We start from the raw sequence: 22657 nt of genomic DNA on the forward strand, positions 1-22657 counted from the left end.
AAAGAAACAGACACAAAAAGGCAGACAAAATGAGGAGACAGAGAAATTTACCTCAAGTAAAGAACAGAACAAGGCCACAACCTTATTTCTAAGTGAAACAGATCTAAGTAACATGCCTGATAGAGGATTTAAAGCAATGATCATAAGATATTCACCAGACTTGAGAAAAGAGTGGAAGACATAAGTGAAACCTGTAACATAGAGATAAGGAATAACATAGCAGATAACATAAAGGGTTCAATAAATGAAATGAGAAACACACTTGATGGAATGAACACCAGGATGGAAGAAGCAGAGGAATGAATTACTGACCTAGAAGACAGACTAATGGAAAGGAATCAAGTCCAACATAAGAGGGAAAAAAAAAAAAAAAAGAATTATGCAAAATGAGAATAGACTTAGGGAATTCAGTGATTCCATCAAACCTAATTATCATTCATATAATAGGAGTTTGAGAAGAAGAAGAGAGAGAAAAGGGGACAGAAAATTTATTTGAAGAACTAGTAGATGAACACTTCCCTAATCTGGAGAAAGAAACAAATCCAGATCCAGGAGACACGGAGAACACCCATCAAAGTCAACAAAAGCATACCCACACTAAGACATGTTGTAATTAAATTGGCAAAATCTAGTGATAAAAAAATTTTTTTTTAAAGCAGCAAGACAAAAGAAATAAGTAACTTACAAGGGAAAACCCACAGAGCTAGCATGAGGTTTTTCAACAGAAACTCTGCAAGCCAGAGGAAAGTGGCATGATATATTCAAAGCGCTAAATGGGAAAGATCTTCAGGCAAGAATATTCTTTCCAGCATGGCTATCATTCAGAATAGGAGGGATAAAGAGTGTCCCAGAAACACACAAACTAAAGGAGTTCATGACCATTAAACCAACCCTCCATGAAATATTAAAAGGGGCTCTTTGAGTGGAGGAAAGAGACCAAAATTGACAGCATAAAGGTAAGAAAAACAAAAGCAGTAAATGTGAATATTTCTATTAAAAAATCAGCCAAGGAATTCAACAAGAAAGGATATAAAATATAATAACATATACCTAAAATGTGGGGAGGACAGGAAAAAAGAATGGGTTCAAACTTACATGACCATCAATTGAATATAGACTGCTATATGAAATGAGGTTATATACAAACCTAATGGTAACCACAAATCAAAACCACTAATAAATATGCAAGGAATAAAGAGAAGGAAATCCAAATATATCACTGAAGAAAATCAGCAAAACATGAAATAAAGATAAGGAAGGATCAGAGGAACTCTTTAGAAGCAACCACAAAATACATACTAAAATGGTAATAAATACGTATCTATCAATAATTACTTTGAATGTAAATAGACTAAGTGCTCCAATCAAAAAAAAAGGTGACAGAATAGATGAAAAACAAGACCAATATATATGCTGCCTGAAAGAGACTCATTTTAGATCTAAAGACACCTGCAGATTGAAAGTGAGGGGAGAGAGAAAGATCTATTATGCAAATGCATGTCAAAAGAAAGCCAGACTAGCAATACTTATATTGGACTTTAAACAAAGACTGTAACAGGAGAAAAAGAAGGTCCCTATGTAATAATAGAGAGGACAATCCAACAAGAAGATATAAGAATTGTAAATACTTATGCACCCAACAGAGAAGCACACAAACACATAAAATCGTTCATAACAAACAAAAGAAACTAATACATAATAACACAATAATAGTGGGGGACTTTAACACCCCACTTACATCAATGCACAGATCATCTACACAGAAAATTAACAGCAAAACAATGGCTTTGAATGATACACTGGAACAGATGGATTTAACAGATATATTCAGACATTCCTTCTTAACTCAGCAGAACACACATGCTCTTCATGTGTGAAAATGGAACATTCTCCAGAATAAATCATATACTATCCCTCAAAAAAATTAAAAAATACAAGAATATTGAAGTCATAGCATGCAACTTTTCTGACCACAATGCTAGGAAACTTGAAGTCAATTATAAGCAAAAATCTGGAAAGACCACAAATACAAGGAGGTTAAATAGCGCACTACTAAACAATGAATGGATCAATCAGCAAATAAAAGAAGAAATAAAAAATACATAAAAGGGAAGTTTTAAAAACATAGTCTACCTCAAGAAGCAAGAAAAATCTCAAATAAACAACCTAACTTTACATCTAAAGGAGCTTGAGAAAGAAAAACAAACAAAACCTAAAACCAACAGAAGAAAAGAAATAGTAGATAAGGGCAGATAAATTATATAGAAACTAAAAACAAACGAACAAACAAACAAAAACTACACACACACACACACACACACACACATAATAGAACAGAGTAACGAAACTAGGAACTTGTCCTTTGAAAAAACTCAGTAAAATTGATAAACCTCTATCCAGACGTAACAAAAAAAAAAAAAAATAGAGAAGGACTAAATAAATAAAATCACAAATGAGAGAGGAGAAATAACAACTGATACCACAGAAATACAAACAATTATAGAAGAATATTATGAAAAAATATGTGCCAACAAATTGGATAACCTAGAAGAAATGGATAAATTCTAGAACCATTTAAACTACCAAAACTGAAATGGAAGAAATAGAAAATTTGCAGACTGATAACCAGCAATGAAATAGAATCCAAAAAAAAAAAAAAAAAAAACCAAAAAAAAACAAAAAGAAAAAGAAAAAGAAAGGAAAAGAAAAGGAAGGAAGGAAGGAAGGAAGGGTATCGGTAAACAAAACAAAACAAAAATACTCCCAACAATCAAAAGTCCAGAGCCTGGGGCGCCTGGGTGGCTCAGTGGGTTAAAGCCTCTGCCTTCGGCTCAGGTCATGATCTCAGGGTCCTGGGATCGAGCCCCATATCAGGCTCTCTGCTCAGCAGGGAGCCTGCTTCCTCCTCTCTCTGCCTGCCTCTCTGCCTACTTGTGATCTTGGTCTGTCAAATAAATAAATAAAATCTTTAAAAATATATATATATTAAAAAAAAAAAAAGTCCAGAGCCAGATGGTTTCACAGGCAACCACTTTCAAACATTTATAGAAGAGTTAATACCTATTCTCAAACTATTCCAAAAACTAGAAATAGAAAGAAAACTTCCAAACTTATTCAATTAGGCCACTATTATCCTGATACCAAAACTGGATAAAGACACCACTAAAGGAAAGAACTACAGGCTAATATCACTAATGAACATAGATACAAAAATCCTCAATAAAATAATAGCAAACTGAATTCAACAATACATTAAAAAGATCAGTCACCACAATCAAGTGGGATTCATTCCTGGGTTGCAAGTGTGGTTCAGTATTCACAAACCAATCAACATGATACACCACATTAATAAGAAAAAGGATAGGAACCATATGGTCATTTCAGTAGATACAGAAAAAGCATTTGACAAAGCACAACATCCATTCATGATAAAAACACTCAACAAAGTACATTTAAAAGCCGTATATGAAAAACCCATAGCTAATATCACCCTCTATGGGGAAAAAGTGAGGTTTTCCTCTAAGGTGAGAAAAAAGGTAAGATTGTCCACTCTCACTACTTTTATTCAACACAGTATGGGGAGTCCTAGCCACAGCAATCAGACAAGAAAAAGAAACAAAAGGCAAATTAGTAAGGAAGAAATCAAACTTTCACTATTTGCAGGTGACATGATAATATATAGAGAAAACCCGAAAGACTCAACCAGAAAACTGCTAGAACTGGTACACAAATTCAGTAAAGCCACAGGATACAAAATCAATGTACAGAAATCTGTTACATTTCTATACACCAATAATGAAGCAACAGAAAGAGAAACTAAGAAAAAAATCCCATTTACAATTGCACCAAAAATAATAACATACCAAGGAATAAACCTAACCAAAGAGGTAGAAGAACTATACTATGAAAACTATAAAGCACTGATGAAAGAAATTGAGGATGACACAAATAGAAAGACATTCCATGCTCATGGGTTAACAAATATTGTTAAGATGTCTATGCTATCCAAAACAATCTACACATTTAATGCAATCCCTATCAAATTACCAATGCTTTTTTCACAGAACTAGAACAAACCATTCTAAAATCTACATAGAACCACAAAATACCCTGAATAACTAAAGCAACATTGAAAAGGAAAAGCAAAGCGGAAGGCATCACAATTTTGGACTTCAAATTATATTACAAAGCTATAGTGATCAAAATAGTATGGTACTGGCACAAAACCAGACCCATAAATCAATGGAACAGAATAGAAAATACAGGTATAAACCCAGAACTATATGGTCAATTGATTTTCAGCAAAGCAGGAAAGAATATCCAGTGGGAACAGGACAGTCTCTTCAACAAATGGTGTTGGGAAAACTGGACAGCAACATGTAAAAGAAAGAAATGGGACCACTTTCTTACACCATACACAAAAATACATTCAAAATCGATTAAAGACCTAAATGTGAGACCTGAAACCATAAACTCCTTGAAGAAAACATAGGCAATATCCTCTTTGACATCAGTCATAGCAACTCTTCTCTAGGTATGTTCCTGAGGCAAGGGAAACAAAAGGAAAAATAAACTATTAGGACCATATCAAAATAAGAAGCTTCTGCACAAGAAAGAAAACAATCAATAAAATTAAAAGGCGACCTATGGAATGGGAGAAGATATTTGCAAATGACTTACCAATAAAGGACTGATACCCAACATGTATGAAGAACTTATAAAATTCAAGACCCAAAGAACAAATAATCCAATTAAAAAATGGGCAGAGGACATAGACAGACATTTCTCCAAAGAAGATACACAAATGGTCAACAGACACATGAGAAGATCCTCAGCATCACTCATCATCAGGGAAATGCAAATCAAAACCACAATGAAACATCACATCACACATGTCAAAATGGCTAAAACCAACAAAACAAGAAACAACAGGTGTTGGCAAGGATGTGGAGAAAGGGAAACCCTTTTGCACTATTGGTAAGAATGCAAAGTGGGGCAGCACACTCTGGAAAACAGTATAGAGGTTCCTTAAAAAGTTGAAAATAGAACTACTGTATTATCCAGCAATCACACTACTGGATATTTACCCCCAAAATACAGAACATTAATTCAAAGAGACACTTAAAGAGAAACTTGCATCCCTATGTTTATAGCAGCATTATTTACAATAGCCAAGATATGGAAGCGACCTGAATTTCCATGGATTGATGAATGGATAAAGAAGCTGTGGTATAGGGCGCCTGGGTGGCTCAGTGGGTTAAGCCGCTGCCTTCGGCTCAGGTCATGATCCCAGGGTCCTGGGATCGAGGCCCGCATCGGGCTCTCTGCTCAGCAGGGAGCCTGCTTCCCTCTCTCTCTCTCTCTGCCTGCCTCTCTGTCTACTTGTGATCTCTCTCTGTCAAATAAATAAAATCTTTTTTTTTATAAAGATTTTATTTATTTATTTGACAGAGAGAAATCACAAGTAGGCAGAGAGGCAGGCAGAGAGAGAGGAGGAAGCAGGCTCCCTGCTGAGCAGAGAGCCCAATGCGGGGCTCGAACCCAGGACCTGGGATCATGACCTGAGCCGAAGGCAGCGGCTTAACCCACTGAGCCACCCAGGCGCCCCAATAAAATCTTTAAAAAAAAAAAAAAGAAGCTGTGGTATACATACACAATGGAATATTATTTAGCCATAAAAAATGAAATCTTCCCATTTGCAATGACAGGGATGGAGCTAAAGATTATTATGCTAAGTGAAATAAATAAGAGAAAGACAAATACCATACGATTTCAATCATGTGTGGAATTTAGGAAACAAACCAAATGAGCAAAGGGAAAAAGAAAGAAGAGGAGGGAACAGGGGCAAGGAGAGAGAGAGAAACCAAGAAACGGACTCCTAAGTACAGAGAACAAACTGATGGTCACCAGAAGGGGTGGGAGGAAGGGTGAAATAGGGGGTGGGGATTAAGGAGTGTACTTGTGATGAGCACCAGGTGTTGTATGGGTGTTGAATCACAATATTGTACACCTGAAACTAATATAACTAGCTGAAACTAAAATAAAAAAAAAATTTTTTAAGGGAAATACATAGTACAACAAAAAGCCCAACAAACAAATTCTGTGTAATTTGGGCAAATTCACATATTACATGGAGATAATTTCTAATGTTCAGGGTACTGGGGGCACTGGCCTGTTAAGCACCTACCATAGTATTGGCACATAGTAGATCTTCAAATAATAGTGCTTTTCTTATGCTTAAATTTTGTTTTTTTTTTTCCTTTGATGATTTTAAGACTAGTGTCTCACTTTTTACATCTTCATAGATGCAGCCTCCTGCCAAAGCTGACAATGAGAAGACCTGGCAAGAGATATCAGATGAGATCAAGAAGATATTTAAGGCTGCTGTAAAACTGTTACACGAAAAGGGGAAAATGAAATATAACCAAGCTAAGAGGTACCTGTTCTCAGGTAATTTTGACACATCCTCTGTAAACTAAGGAACAGATAAGTAATAGACACATTCACTGCTTCTCTTTTATGGGTCTATAAATTTAATTTCATTTACTGCCCAATGAAATTTAATTTTCTAAATATGTCCTTCTCCTCCAGAGGCGAGTGTTCTTTTCTTTTAACCAATAGTAAGTCTTCACTTAATTTGAGGACTTCTCCAGAACACATGATTTTAAAAAAAGAAGTCAGAGGAGGCTGGGTATATTAGACCAGACTCTGCCAGTATTCTGAGTTCATTCATTTATTCTGTTCACTGATTCATTCAGTCACTCACTCAGCAAACATTTATGGAGAGCCCACTATGTGCCAGGCACTGGGGATACACCAGTGAACACGAAGGCAAGGTCTCTCTCTCTCAGAACTTATTTTTTAGTGGGGAGAAAATAAATGATAGGCAAGTAATCAAATAAATGAAGGGGATCATTTCAGAAAAGTTACACGATATGAACAAACAAGACAGAGTAAGAGGGGCTGATGAAGGATGTGGGGTTCCAGGTGTAGAAGGAGTGGGCCGTCAGGAGAGGACTTTGAGCTGAATGACAGAAATTGTCAGAGCCGGCTGTGCTCTATCTCAGGCAGAGAATTCCAGGCAGAGGGATTACCAGACTCAAGATCCCTGAGACAGAAATGTGCTTAGTAAATTCTAGGAGCAGGAAGAAGGAGAAGGTAGCCAGGCCTGGGCAAGGAGAGAGGAAGACATAATAAGAGCCTTGTGTTTTATTCTGGGTAAGCTGGGAAGGCACTGGAGGTTCAGAAATAAAGAAATAAGGGAGTGGCAGGATCTAATTTAACCTTAAAGTAAAAATCTACTGAGCAGAGACTCATCTGTCAGCCTTTCTTAGCCATAGAAAGGAGGCTTTATTTTTAAAGGATGCACAGGAAACCACAGAGCTGAAGGAATGTATCAGTAGTACTTTCCAGGGGACAAAGACAATTGAGTAAAAGTAATCAGATATACAACATTTACTTTTAAAATTGATAGCAAAGGGCCACCTGGGTGGCTCAGTAGGTTAAGTGCCGACTCTTGATTTCATGATCTCGTCAGGGGGCGGCGCAGGAGGGGGATGGTGGTGTCGTGAGATCAAGTCCAGCATCACATTGGACTCTGCACTCAGCAAGGAGTCTGCTTAAGAGTCTCTCTCCTGGGTGCCTGGGTGGCTCAGTGAGTTAAATCCTCTGCCTTCCGCTCAGGTCATGATCCCAGGGTCCTGGGATCGAGCCCCACGTCCGGCTCTCTGCTCAGCAGGGAGCCTGCTTCCCCTTCTCTCTCTGCCTGCCTCTCTGCCTACTTGTGATCTCTGTCAAATAAATAAAATCTTAAAAAAAAAAAAAAAGATTCTCTCTCCTTCCTCTGCCCCTCCCCTGACTCTCTAAAATAAATAAATGAATACAATCTTAAAAAGTGATCATGAAGAGTTATTGAGGAAAAAGCAATAGCAGTAGGGTTTTCAGATTGGTTTCGTGAGAGGCATGACAAAGCGAGAAACCTAAAAGGCACTCGATATCATTCTCCCTGTATACGTGTACTTCAAGCTCAGGGCAACTATAAGTAATTTTGACAAATTCATTCTTGACAAACTAGAAAAAGTTAGGTCTTATTTTAGGTGTCCCTGAAAATAATAAATTGGCAAAAATAAGTACTACCTTTAGAATATACAGACTGACAAATCTTATTGCTTTGGAGGGGTTTTTATCCAATTTTGGGACTCTGGTTCTTCATTTTTATCAAGAACAAAACTACCATGGTCCTTAAAATGTGCTGTATTTGGGGGCGCCTGGGTGGCTCAGCAGGTTAAGCCTCTGCCTTCGGCCAGGGTTATGATCTCAGGGTCCTGGGATCGAGCCCCGCATCGGGCTCTCTGCTCAGCAAGAAGCCCGCTTCCCTCCCCCCCTCTCTGCCTGCCTCTCTGCCTACTTGTGATCTCTCTATCAAATAAATATTTTTTAAAAAAATGTGCTGTATTTGAAGAAAATGCCCAGAATAAAACTTTCCTATTTTTTTTTAAGATTGTCTTTATTATTATTTGACAGAGAGAGAGTGTGTGCGCACAAGCAGGGGAAGTGGCAGGTGAAGGGAGAAGACCCTGGGATCATGACCTGAGCCAAAGGCAGACACTTAACCGACTAAGCCACCCAAGTGGCCCAAAGCTTTCTTATTCTTAAAGTAAGAGACCCAGTTTGGGGAGCACAACCTCTTTAGAATCACGCAGTTCCAGTGTTCACGTATTTCACTGGAAAACACTTTCTCCTAATTTTCTCTACACTAAAAAGCTCTGTCCATGTAGCCAGCCATGTACAGATAAATAAGTTTATACTGTGTATAAACTATGTATGAACTACAACAAGTGGGCTGTTTTCTGTTTGGGGGACATCTCTTAAAGTTATGCATGCTCGTAATGATGTTATTGATTTTACATTTCAAACTCATTTTGAGATCATGCTTACACAATTAAAATGGCTGGAGAAGTGCCAGTTCTATGAAATGGATTACTACATCCGTATTACTTTAACATTTTCAGAAATGTTGGAATAAGAATACCAGGAAAAGTCTGGAAAGGTGAACTCTTTATATCTGAAAGTAGTTTTTCACACTTTTTTTAAAGATTATTTACTGAGAGAGCACGTGTGCGCACACGCACATACACACGCACATACACACACGGGTAGGGGGAGGGACAGAATTAAAGGGTGAGAGAATCTTAAGCAGACTCTGCACTGTGCGTGGAGCTTGACACAGGGCTCCCCATCCCATGACTCTGAGATCATGACCTGAGCCAACATCAACGGTCAGCTGTTTAACCAACTGAGCCACCCAGGTGCCCCTAATTTTTCACACATCTACTTTCTCCTTTATAAAAAACAGGAGAGGAAGAGAAATACAATAGACCCCAAAATAGTGCCCAACTGTGAACGGTAAAACTGAATTGGGATTTACTTCTCATGAATGATCACCGTCAGGGCTGGAACTCTCCTAATGTTATCTCCATCGGGTGCCATGACCAGTTAAACTTTAGGATACTTAGAAAAATGCAAGGACAGAAAACAAATATTGTATTCTGATAAGGAATGGGAAGTTTATAATATTTATAGGCCAATAAATATCAGAAATTATCAATAAAAGTTCCCCCCAAAATCATGAGGATGCCCTTGGCGTCTAGAAAGAACTCTATAGAGTTGACTTTGTCTCACTTGACTCATTTATTCAGGTATATTTATGAAGTCTATACCATCCACAGGCATCATGTACAGTTTCTTTTTTTCCCACCCTAAGCAAAGCTTAGATGGGTTCTATGGACTTGGTTTGTCTCTATGTCTTTTTACAAAGCATTTGTAATCAACACTCCTGGTTGGCACATTGTTTCCATGGAGGTGGTAACAGCGGCAGTTATGTTAGAGTTGATTTGTTTCCTGGGAGTCAGAGGGGATGGTGGAGTGTCTGGTTATCAGCCATTAGGTATACATAGTATAAATTGACACTTCTTTTCTCCTGGTCCATGGAAGGTAGTGCCTGGTTCATCCAGGGTGTCTCCTAGCATGGTACTTAGATGCTGGAAAAGAGATGAGCCAAAGGCTGCTTTCTGGGGATATCTTACATCTTGCCTCATCTACATTAAAAGAAGAGTAGATACATGTTGTACAAACTCCTTTGACTGGCTTCCTTAACCAGCCTGTCTCATCAAAACCCTTTGTAACGTGGACTGATGACCATGGCACAGCTCCCTCCACGCTGATGGCTATAAACAGATCGTTTTTACTAGAGTTATTGCTTTTGATTGATGGCTATCATTCCTGAAAAAAATCATTATCACTTGAGTTCTAAAAGGCACCACTTAAAAATACAGTTCTCACCTTCCTTAATAGTCACAGTAGAGAATACATGTACATTTCGGGTTTTGTTTGATATTGGAGCTGAGGCCAGCACACTGAAATGTTTTCAGTTTCTGGCCAGCCTGTCCTGGAATATTCAGGGCCCACCCCAGCCCCCCTTCTTCCATCAGATCACTGCCTAGGAGTCACCTCCTCAGGAAAGCTTTCCCTGACTTCTCCAATTGAGGTAGCCCTCCTGATTGTTTGCATTCATCGTACCATGTTATTCTCCTTCATGAGACTAAAAGCACTCATAATCCATTCATCTGTGGGACTCTGGGCTTCGTGTCCACCATCCTTCACTGGACTAGAAGTGCCATAAAGGCTTTCCCCCTCAGGGTTGTCTGTTTTCTCTCCCCCACTGTATCCTGACTAACCAGCAGCATGCCTGGCACAGAGTAGATGCTCAGTTAAGACCAACCGGTTGAAGGAAAGCAGGGGAGAATGAGGAGAGGCAGCCAGTTTTAAAAGACTGCATGCCTTAAAGTTCATTGCCATTGGTTTAATTATTTATTCCTTTTTATTTTTCCCTCTATAAAATCATGCACAAGTGATGTTTGTGTTACTAATGCTCCCATTTTAAATGTTCTCATGGGGCCTCAATGATTAATGATGTATATTTGCTTGTGTAGAAGCCAATGTGTTGTATGACCCGGTTTATCTTTGAAGAAATGCATTTTCATACTAAGTCATTGTTCTGTACCTGCTCTGCTGCATATAATGGAATTTAACAGTGATATGGATAATTCAGATTGATCACTAATCAGAACATGATCAAATGTTGAGCATGCTTGTATATAACCTTTGACACATCTGTCTAGGGTACAGTGCACCCTCAAACAAAATGGTGAAGCCACATGGTAAAGGAGAGAGTGACAAGGAAAAAGCGAGCTCGGTCATTTGGTCTCTTCCTCATTCTTTCCTGGCCCCAGCAGGTCCCTGCTCTTCGCTATTAGAACCCCTTAAATCTGACAGAGAAACATAACAGGAACTTAAAAGAATCAACTATAAATTCAGGATGCTTTCTTTCTTATGCTTTCAAGCTCTCCCTCTGACTGGGTAGGAAACGAATTTTAATTAAAACCCATTGTACTGGGTTCCTGGCAGCCTAGATAAAGAGAGATAGGAAATTAAGGAATTAAGTAATTAATCTACAAAAGATTCTGCTACCCTCTGCAAGCAAAATCATCTCCCCCTGGTGATTTGAGAGATAAGTGCAGGGGGTGCTGGCTTCTGCTTCTTGTTCGAGACAATCAACCTCCTGCCACATTTTCTCTTTCAGCGATAGAGGACGAATTTGACTTTGCTCTAGGAAAGCAAACTCCAGCCTTCCTGAAGAAGTGTGTTTGCTACATTCGGAAAATCGCTAACATTGAGCGTTTTGTGAAAATCCCGGAGATGGGAAAGTACATGGATATCACTGGAACAGAACCAAGGATGATGCGGGACACAGAAGCCCAAGAGAAGCTGATAAAACTCAGGGACGAATTTATCCCGACTATTGTCGCGTCATCTAATCTCAGAGTGTACACGTCTGTTACTCATTGTGACATGAAACTGGGCTATTCCCAAGAAATAGAAAATCATTACATAGAAGGACTTGGTAAACAGTTTTATGAGGACATGATCGATATCATTCAGGCAACCGTCCAACAGAATTTTGACACCGAAACTGACACGCTCTACGATGAAATCCTTCAGCATTCCTCATTGTGTAAGACGTACGCCTCCTTCTATGAGTACAAATGTGAACCTCTCAACATCGTGCATAAGTACGTTCTGCCAAGCAAAACTGGGCACATCAACCCTCTGGTCATATACGGCGGACCGTGCACTGGGAAGACGCTCCTGCTAGCGGAAGTAGCGAAGAAGGTAAGAGCCTTTTCTTTCACAAGCTTATTTGTAAAATCCGTTCCTTTGGGGAAAAGACAAATGGGTCAAAATTCACTTCCATCTCTGTGTTTACTACCTGAATGATAATTAGTCTTTCTGGGAAGGCAACTTCGGTGTTTCTTTTATGCTGGTATATTGGTCATACGGAAAGAATAAGACACATGGGGTACAGTTAAGAGAACAGCTTTATTTTTATCTCTCCTTGGTCAAACTTATGTTGTGGGGCTAGTTCCCATTTGGATGGGGACTCGGGGAGATCTCACAGCTCTTCTCATCCCTCTCAGCAAAGACAAGCCCTCCTATCGCTCTGGACACTAAGTTATTCACAGTTCAGCAATTCAATCTGTCCAGTCTAAGAGGATAATTAAAACTCGAGTTTATATTTCTCTCCCGCAGCTGAGGCTCACGATAAGCAAGGCACCGGCCCTGGGAAATCAGGATGTGGTCATCTTCCCCTTCTTTCACCACATAGCACTTCCCCCGCCCTCTCACCCCCCACCCACCCCGGCCCTAGGGTTGTGGCTTCAGGGAAGTAGGAAAGATAAGGTGGCCAGAAAGTTCTTACATAACCAGTACTGTTGTAAAAACTAGACTCTACACTTTGTGGTCACATCAGGTGTTTAAAGCTGCCTCCTAATTCTTCTGAGGCCTTTTTCTAGTTTCCTGGCCATCCTTTCCCTCCCATCTCTCCTGCCCCATCCTCACTGAGCATCTTATGTTATCCACAGTTCCCCCAAACACAGGGGGATGCATTTTTTTTTTCTAGCTGGTCCTTTCCATGGCTTCTAGACACCCAGCCACACACTTCTAGTACCTTTCTGCCAAGATCCACAGCCCAGCAAGCTCCCTCAGATGGGATCTGGGGAAAACAGAACCAACAAAAACCTCCATCAACTCAGTCTTGCCAGTGGCCCACATGTGACACATGGGAAGGACTTGGGTATTCTTCAACCTGGGAAAGAGCAGTTCTCCACCCCTCTTCTATCTGAAGAGCTAGCCAGCCTCGTCAGCTAACCTCCATATTTCTCAGGTGTCTGAGGACATCTGTCGCCCTGGCTCCTTAGCTTTAGGGGACACCCTGTCAGTAGGCCACTGAAGCCTCTTTCCTAAGGTGAGAAGTGAGGGCATTGCTCAGTCCTCCCCTTTGGGATGGATGTTAACAGATATGACCCACGGCACCCTAATCTCCAATGGTTTTTTTTGGCCTCTTGAAACTCCTTTTTAGTCCCACTAAAGGTAGCAAAACTGGTTTTCACAACTCCCTTACAAATCTTGCCTGCTGTGTGGAACCTCACTCTGGAATGTAGGGTCTCTTGTCTTGGCATGTCAGCCTAAACTGGACTAAACTAGTTCCGTCGTAACCTCCTTTTGCACTGGACGTCCCTGTCTGATGGTTTCTATTATCTTGGTGTTACCTCAGAATCTCTACATTGTCCTTCCTGTGGTTCTTCTCTCAAGAATAGAGCTTTCTTTAACTCCACAGACACTCTCGTCATCCATCATGTGCTATCACAATCTCAGGGAGGTCATCTTGAAGACAAGAACAGGGATCGCTGTGCTGTACCTTATGTGGGGATTAGGTTTCAAAGTAAGCTCACAGGCAAAAATCTGGTGTATAAAGTTACTCTTAAAAAGTCCCCAGGAAAGTTAATTTACCATTTCTTAATATGCCAGGCCCAGCTGCTGGTTTTTCCTCCCCTTTTTTTCCTTCTTCCTCTTCCTTTCCCTCCTTCTCTCCTCCTCCTCCTTCTCCTTCTCCTTCTTTTCTTCTTCTCCTTCTCCTTCTTCTTCTTCTCTTCTTCTTCTTCTTCCTCTTTTTCCTCTTTTCCTCCTCCTCTTCTCCTCCTCCCCCTCCTCCTTTTTTTTTTTTAAGATTATTTTTTTGAGAGAGAGAGAAAGAGAAAGAGAGAGGAGGAGGTAGAAAGAATCCAAACCAGACCCTGCACAGACTGTGGAGCTGGACACAGGGTTCAATCCCATGACACTGAGATCATGACCTGAGCCGAAACCAAGAGCCCAACACTTAACAGACTGAGTTACCCAGCACCCCTGGTGTTCATTCTGTTGTTAGAAGACATAATTCTTTTTTAACGGAACACCAGACAAAGTGGCAGGGTTACATTTGGGGGCCATGTTGCATCAAAATAAAGTGTGTGTGTGTATATGTATGTGAACACTAATTTGTATGTGAATCTTCAAACTTTAGAATGTTCCAAGTCAACAGGACAACAGCAGTATGAGGAGCACACATACAGAAGCTGAAGTCTAATGAGAAAACATCCATATACAGGATTTGACCTTCACTCTAGGGCTTTTTCCCTCTGGAAGAGGGAAGGGCAAAGTGGTTGGAGGTGCAAATGTTGTTGGACTTGACTATATTCCCTGTGATGCAAGTCCATGTGTGGTAGCACAGGAAGTACAGAATCATGTGGAATGTGCTGATATCCCTGTATGGATCAGCAGATCCTGCGGGGCAGGAGGTAGTGACAGTCCAGTTGATCAACTTGAGAAATGGTTTTCTGAGCTCTCGCTCTTCTGGATATTATGTCCAACCACCAGAGTGTGTCTATTCACAGTCCAGAACTCTGGTCCCACAAGAAGCCTCACCTGTTCCTAGGTCCCCTCCCTTACCTGTTCCTAGGTCCCCTGCCTCTGCTCCACTCGCCTCTCTCCTGGGGTTTGTCTATCCTGCCAACAACAACCTGTACTCTCTTCGTGATTTCATGTCCCTTGTGAGAATGCAGAGAGATGTCTCATGTTTATCTTGAGGTTATCTCCTGCATGCCCAGCATTTCCATGGACACGAGCTCATGATGAGAGGATCGCTCTCTACATGTTCAACAACACGGGACTGGGGGGAGAGAGGGCAATACATATCATCATCGGAAGCAATCCACACAGGGACGAAATATCATGTTCTGTTTCTGATTTGCCACTGTCGGACAGTTGTAGTTGGATGGCAGGATTAACTTCCTCCGCATGGGCTTCAAGGTTTGGGGCTAAACAGTAACTTGCTCCTTTCCTTTAATAGCTCATTCGGAAACTGACATCCTTTTCCTAAACTTATTCATGCCTTAACCTGAACTATACCTTGAGGAACCAAGTTTCATAAACTTAACTTCCTCATGTATAAACTGCGTCCTTTCCTAAGCAGTATCCTTGGTGAATTCCAAGGATTACTGAAAGACATTATCTCCCTAAAAATAGACTTTGGGATTTTTTTTATATATATACTTTGATCATATCCCTTCTTGTCCTTGCCTTTCCTGCCAGAGAAATTCTAAATTTAACAGCCCCCTTATATATGTTATCTCCTTCGCTCTGCAGTTTGAGGGGTAAAAAAAACCTCCAGCTTTGTCTCTTGGTAACCACTTAACTCTGAGCAAGTCATTTATCTGAGTGGACTGGTTTCCTCTTCTGTTAAATGGTGCTATAATCCCATCTGCCCCACCTAGAGATAATGTGAAGACTGATAACTGACTGTAGATACATCATGAGCTGTCATAAAACACAAGGCTTAAAGTTTTAGTCAGCATTATATAGATCTTTACAACAATGAGTAATCAAGAAGATAACCCTATAGCACCACAATGTAGGAAAATGTCTCTGGGTCATTAAGGATTCTATTCAGTATTTTAGTACTATTTTTTTAGCACATTCTAATTAGCTAAGAATTTGATCAGCCCTATGGGATCTCAATTAGTGAAGACATTTGACTCCATATAATGTGTAAATCTCTACTTATTCTATTCATTAAACAAATACTTACTAAGCATCTACTGTGAGCCAACCACCATGCCAGGAAACAGGATTCAGTGATGAAAACCTGACCATACTAGATATGCAGATTCACTGTTTATGAAATTCTTTGTAACAAGCTAAGTGCTGCCTTGGGATTGAATAAGATGATTATCGTTATTTCATACCTTCAGTAGAGTGATCGTGACGGCCTCGCCTATAGATCTTAGTGCATGAGCTTTGTGACAGCTCTTTGATCTTCTCAGGTGTGCCTAGTTCCTGGTTCTAGGCCACTGTCTGCAAGGTCAGGGTTACCAGAAGTCTGACCCCTGGAGGGAGGAAATGCTGTTGTACGCAACCATGTGAACATATATTACTGTTCTAAACACTACCTTTATGTTTCAGGCCTATGGCTGGCTACATGAAGACACAGGACCAGAATCCGACCCAGTAGTCGTCATGAGATTTTTAGGTACCACAGACATGAGTACTGACCTTAAGACTCTCCTTCTAAGCGTTTGTGAACAATTAGCAGTCAACTACCGGTGTCTGGTTCAAAACTACCCTAAGAAGATCCATGACCTCCGTGACTTGTTTATAAATCTTTTGAATGAGTCTTCATTGCAGAGACCTCTAGTAATAATATTCGATGCCCTAGAGCAGCTCTCAGAGAGTGACGAGGCCAGGAAGCTTTGGTGGCTCCCAGCTCACCTTCCCCGCTTCGTACGAATAGTCCTGTCCACACTGCCTAACAGACATGGGATCCTGCAGAAACTGAGGTGCCTTATCCATGAGGAAGCCAACTACATCGAGCTGATTCCCCGGGACAGGAAGATGTGCAGCCAGGTCCTCAAACACCAGCTGCTGCGGGTCAAAAGGAAGGTCACATCAGGCCAACAGATTTACGTGAACAACGCATTCTCCAAGTGCACGCTGCCCATGTTTGTGAACCTGACCTTCAGGGAGGTGAGACACTGGAGATCACACAAAGACGTCGATGAATCCTCCCTCTGTGTCACGGTTCACGAAAGTATAGAGCAGCTCTTCTGGTCCTTGGAGAAGAAGTGTGGTCAGAAACTGGTCTCCAGGGCTCTTGGTTACATCACCATGGCCAAAATGGGTTTGAGTGAAATGGAACTGGAGGATGTGTTGGCCCTAGACAACAGTGTGATGAATGAGCTCAATGAGAACGCCAGGCCCAGCAATCCCCTGAGAGTACCTTATCTGTACATTGCAAGGCTCAAGGACGGTCTCAGTGGATACTTAATAGAAAGACACGTGAAGAACGTCACACTCCTGGTCTGGGCCAATAGACACCTGCAGCTCATAGCCCAGAAGTTGTATCTGCAGGACGACGGCAACCTGCGTGAAATGCACGCCATCCTGGCAGATTACTTTCTGGGAGTCTGGTCAGGGGGCAGGAGGAAAGCTTTCTGCCTTGAGGACCCCTACTTGAATGGCTGCCTTGACCTGGAGAGCAGAAGCTTGCTTGAGGAAGAGAAGCACTTCATGGAACAGGCTTCCTTTGATAGGCAGGCTCCAGACCAGCCCTGGGTTTTCCAGTGTAATCCACTGGAGCCTGACATCTTCTTCGTCAATCATCGGAAAATGTCTGAGCTCTTGTACCACCTGACAAGGTGTGGAAAAACCGATGACCTGCTTTATGGGATCATCATGAACTTCAGCTGGCTTTACACCATGATCAAAATTGGCCAGTTCGACAAAGTGCTTTCAGACATCGAGCTGGCTTACAACTACTCACAAGAGAAGGAGCTGAAGTTCCTGGCTAGCACACTCCGCGGCATCAAAACCAAGGTCACTGCGTTTCCGGGCTCGCTTTCCGCAGAGCTTCAGCAAAGGCTGCTGCCTGTTGTGAGTTCCCTGCCCAAACTTAGACATCTCCTTTTAGAATGTGACAAAGATGGGCCCAAATATTGCTCCATTGTGCCATTACATTCATCCATGGACGTGACATATAGCCCGGAGCGTCTCCCCTTGTCCTCTAGTCACCTGCACGTCACCGAGATTCTGCCTACCTGTAACCCCAGTACTGTCCTCACAGCTCTAGAGAACGGCTCCATCAGCACCTGGGATGTGGAAACCCGTCAACTCCTCCGGCAGATCACCACAGCCCAGTCTGTCATCCTGGGCATGAAACTCACCAGTGACGAAAAGTATCTTGTGGTGGCCACGACAAATAACACCTTGCTGATTTACGACAATGTAAATTCGTGTCTTCTGTCTGAAGTGGAAATCAAAGGCACCAAGCACGGAAGCGGCTCCACCTACATCAATGGGTTTACCTTGTCCGTCAACCACGCCCTGGCATGGCTTGAAGCCAGCAAAGATGTCACCGTCATCGATCTGCTCTACGGGTGGCCCCTTTACCAGTTCCACTGCTGGTACGAAGTGACCTGTGTCCAGTGCTCTCTGGATGGCATGTATGCTTTCTGTGGACAGTACCTGAACACCACCACCATATTTCATTTAGGGAGTGGAGAAAAGTTATGCACGGTGACTTCTGAATTTTCTGGTGGGTTTGTGAAGTTCCTTCTCATCTTGGACACGGCTCAAGAGATGGTAATGGTGGACAGCGAGGGAAGCCTTTCGGTTTGGAATACTGAGGACATTTCCAATCCCCAGCTGACTGACGACTTTGACTGCCGAAGAGAAGACAGTGAGGTGGTCAGCGTTGAACTCTCGGAGGACCAAAATGCGATTCTGATCTGTAAAGCCCTCAGCATCGAGCTCTTAGATACCGGCATGTGGAAGGTGGCTGAGAAGTTCAGAGCTAAGCACAATGAACGCTTTATATCTGCCGTGCTGTCCAAAAACGGGGACTGCATCATCGCGACCATGGAAAATACCTCAGCTGTGTTTTTTTGGAGGCGGGACACCGGGCAATGTATGGCGAGCTTACAGGAAATCTCAGGTACCATAGTCAAGCTGGTGAAATCCAGTCACCACAATATGCTGCTCTCTTTGTCAACCAGTGGTGTTCTTTCCATCTGGGATATAGACATAATCACCGCCATGTCCAACATAGATAAGACTGGGAAACCCATCCAAAGCCTGGTGTTACCCGCCAGAGGGGAAATCATTTATTCCCTCGATGGCTCAGATTGTGTCCACAAGTGGAACTTCAGCAGCGGCTTCCTTGAGGCAGTTTTCAAGCACGAAGGGATAGTCGAGCACTGCGTGCTGACATCCTCTGGAGATGTCATGGTGACATCAGATGACAAAAGCAGTCAGTACGTCTGGCACACCAGCAGCGGTGAGAACCTCTTCCGAATTAACGGGCAGAGAATATCTCAGCTGCTGATCACCCACAATGACCAGTTTGTGGTCTCTCTCTGTGAGGAAAATGCCTCCAGGGTCTGGAGACTGGCCACAGGCCACAGGGTCTGTAACATTCTGACCACTTTGCAGAATGCCTTTATAACCTCAGCAAATACCTTTGTGGTGGGCATGACCCAGAGCAAAGTGCTGGCTGTCAGTCTCTGGACGGGAAGCATCACCAAGAAATTCTGCTGCGAAGACGGCACCACCATCGTGAATTTTAAGCTGATCCCCGACTGCCCTGACATCATCGTGTTTATCACGTCAGCCGAGACAGTGAATATTTGGAGTCTGACAGATGAAGTCATATGTCGCCGCGTGCAGCTTCCGAACAACTTCTTGAAAAACCTGGAGGATTTTGAGATCTCTCCCAACGGCAAGCTAGGCATTATATCCAGGGGAGACGAGAATATCAATGTGCTGGACTTACACAGTGGTAAACTACGGGTGGTCCACGCCTCTGGGGTCATCTGGAGGCAGAGGCTGTCTCGAGATGGTCGCTACCTGGTGTACATTTGTTTCCGAAACGGGGAGGAAGAGGACGAAAACGGTGCGGTATCCAGTCTGATTGTAATGAGACTGGCCGATGGCAAAAATATCGGTGCTTGTTCCCTTTACAAAACACCAACTTTTCTTGCCCTCTCACAGAGGCACCTCAACATCATAGTGGGTTTTGACGACGGGAGCATAGGGATATACACAGTGGTGGACCGCGTAGACGCCGCACTGAAAATTAAAATCGCCACTTCAAACAGCAGACAGATTTTCAACAACGCGACACAGGCGTCCAGGCCAAAGTGCAGTAGTTACTGTTTCAAGGTGTCTGTGGACTGCTTATGGAGAGAGTCTACTGAGGTCTTTGCGAGAGACAGTCCCATCACGGTGAGTGACTCCTCTGAGCCCAACGAGGCGACGCCGTCCAAGAAACACAACCCTTGCTATGACCGGGTGGGTTCAGCCCTAGAGCCCAGGGGCCACAGCTACACCCCTGACAACTGACAAAACGTTCTTCTCGCTCAGCAGACATGCACGATACACACACACAAGGAAGAAAAAAAGAAGTATTTTCTGTCTCCCAAATGATAAACTACTCCTTTCTTTAAAGACAGGAAAGATGCTGGAGTTCCAGCGTTCACATGCTCACCAAAAGGACAAACACGAAATCGGTTTTGAGTTGGCTCTTTTTGTCAACGTTAATCCAGGAATGATGCCTTGACAGAGAATTTCTAAAAATGGTGTTTGACTGGATATTTTTTACGTTCGCTGGGTGGGAAGCAGCAACATAACTCATTCCATGGGCTCGGATGACGGAGGCTAGAACCGTATACAGACCCCTCGGACTGGAATGAGTGCTACAGAAATCGTCTGGAATTGCAAACACGAAAGAGCCGTTTGACCTCCAATAATTGTGTGGCCGTAAGTAAACACAGCCTTAATTTCTCCTTACATTTTACAATCCTGACAACTGTGTAAACCCAGTCTGCAGATGGGAGGTCAAAGGTGCAAAATCACGTAACAAAAATGCCCCCTTGCATCCCCAGTTTCCCAGGAGAAAGGACATGAAATGCGAGGCCATGCACTGGACTGGGCACAAGTATGAAGTACCACTCTCATAGGGCTACTGAGCACGCCGTCAGTCTTCATTAAGATACAGTTGAGACAGCCGCATGCAAGGGTTTCTGTGTAACGGAATATACGATTTTTAAACTACTTCCTGGGCTGCGAAAGAAACATGTTGAATGAGAAACCAGAATCTTTTCATGTCTTTCTGAAATGCCTATTTGTGCTGGGCGTTAAAGTGGAATTATAGAAAGGGCATTATAAATATGGTCAAGACATCTGTTCATTTCCATCACTGTACTAACAAAAGTCTGGGCTATTCGGTCAGTCGTTATGGAAGCATACATTATTTCCTCAATCCCTGCAGTAAATCTTAACAGAAAGAAAGCTTTCGTGACACGCCATCTATGAAATACTGAAGACATTTGCCTTACTCTCATTCCTCCTATCTCCTGTGTAAAATGCAGACATACGACCAAATATTCGGAGACAAGCTGAACATGCCTGTCTTTGTGCTAAACTATTCCCCAAATCTTAAGGGTGTCCAAAGGTTTCCTTCTTGTCCCTGTTTGTAATCACTTTCTTACTTCCTCACTCTATATGTAGGCTTCTTCCTCTGTCACCCTTTCTGCTGGAGGGCTCCCCGGGGCCTTTATAGTCTTAAATACTTTTTAAACACTACTTCACCTACTTAAAAGAAAATATCACATCCCAGAAGGGGGAAAGTGATTTTCTTCCTTCCATAGCCTCCACATGGCCTGTCCTTGGATGACTTTTAGAAGGGTATCAGCAGTGCTCAGTTGCTTTGAAAGTGACGGGAAAGTGACTTGTGGCAGCAGAATGAGGACCAAGGAACTGATGTGCTCTCAGCCCATCTCCTTCATGAACTCAACCACGCATCCGCAGGCAGATCTTCAGCAGGCGAGATAAAGGGAGTGATAGCTTTTGCTCCAGCCCTAATAGGGATGTTGGGGAGGAATGTGAGGAAAAAGACAGCGACATCTTGATTGTTTTTGCAAATGGAGAAGCAAAGTGAGCGGATCCAAAAGGAATGCAAGCTCATTGCATTTCACTGCGGAAAGCGAGTTGACTGTGGACTGCTTATGGAGTCCACACGTGTGTGGACTTGTAAGCATACATGTAAGCACACAGAGACGGGATTCAGACATAAACACCCCACTCCGTGGTCGAAGACTTTTTTTCAGGATCTTCCTCCTGGTCCAGCTACCAGCCAGAAAGGGGGGTAGCCCAGCGAAGTCCCAGCCCATGTAGAGATCACCTGGAGTTGTAGGAGTCAGTGCTTTTTTTTTCTTTAGCTCTTCTGAGGCAACACATTCCTATTCCTGTCCTTATCAGTTGGACCTCCATGCCGCACATTTCTAAGAATTAAATGCCTAGATGGATTAAATGTAGTGTGTGAATATTCTATGTAACAGCCAATAGAGTTTAACAAGTGACTTGAATGATTTTTCCTAACTTGTTTGCAACTGATAGCTCATATTGAATGTTTTTATGTAAACTTTGTATTGTTGGGAAGAATTACCCAATCAGAGATTTATATTTTCATAAATGTTACATTTAGTTAAATTTTGTTACAGAGTTGTTACACTAGAAAATTATTGCCGTCTTCAAACAATGGACAGTCTTGTGTATGTATTGTTTGTATGAATAAAAGGTAAACTAAGATTTCCGTGGCGTTTTTCCTCCCCAACTTTTGCAAGTGTAGGGATTTTCAGAAATAATAATAATAATAATAATAATATGCTTA

At 42.0% G+C, this 22657-nt stretch overlaps 1 protein-coding gene across 1 annotated transcript in view; it reads left to right on the top strand.

Annotated features, from left to right (window-relative positions):
* NWD2 (NACHT and WD repeat domain containing 2) overlaps positions 1-21978 on the top strand; it is a 182051-nt gene extending 160073 nt beyond the window's left edge. The window contains exons 5-7 of the mRNA XM_047719087.1: positions 6306-6450; positions 11642-12231; positions 16396-21978. Of these exons, the coding sequence (XP_047575043.1) occupies positions 6306-6450; positions 11642-12231; positions 16396-20328 (4668 nt within the window). The 3' untranslated portion in view covers positions 20329-21978. The remainder of the gene's footprint in view (positions 1-6305; positions 6451-11641; positions 12232-16395) is intronic.
* Positions 21979-22657: the final 679 nt, after the last annotated feature.

This window comes from Lutra lutra, chromosome 2 (genome assembly GCF_902655055.1).
Source record: "Lutra lutra chromosome 2, mLutLut1.2, whole genome shotgun sequence".
Classification (NCBI taxonomy): Eukaryota; Metazoa; Chordata; class Mammalia; order Carnivora; family Mustelidae; genus Lutra; species Lutra lutra.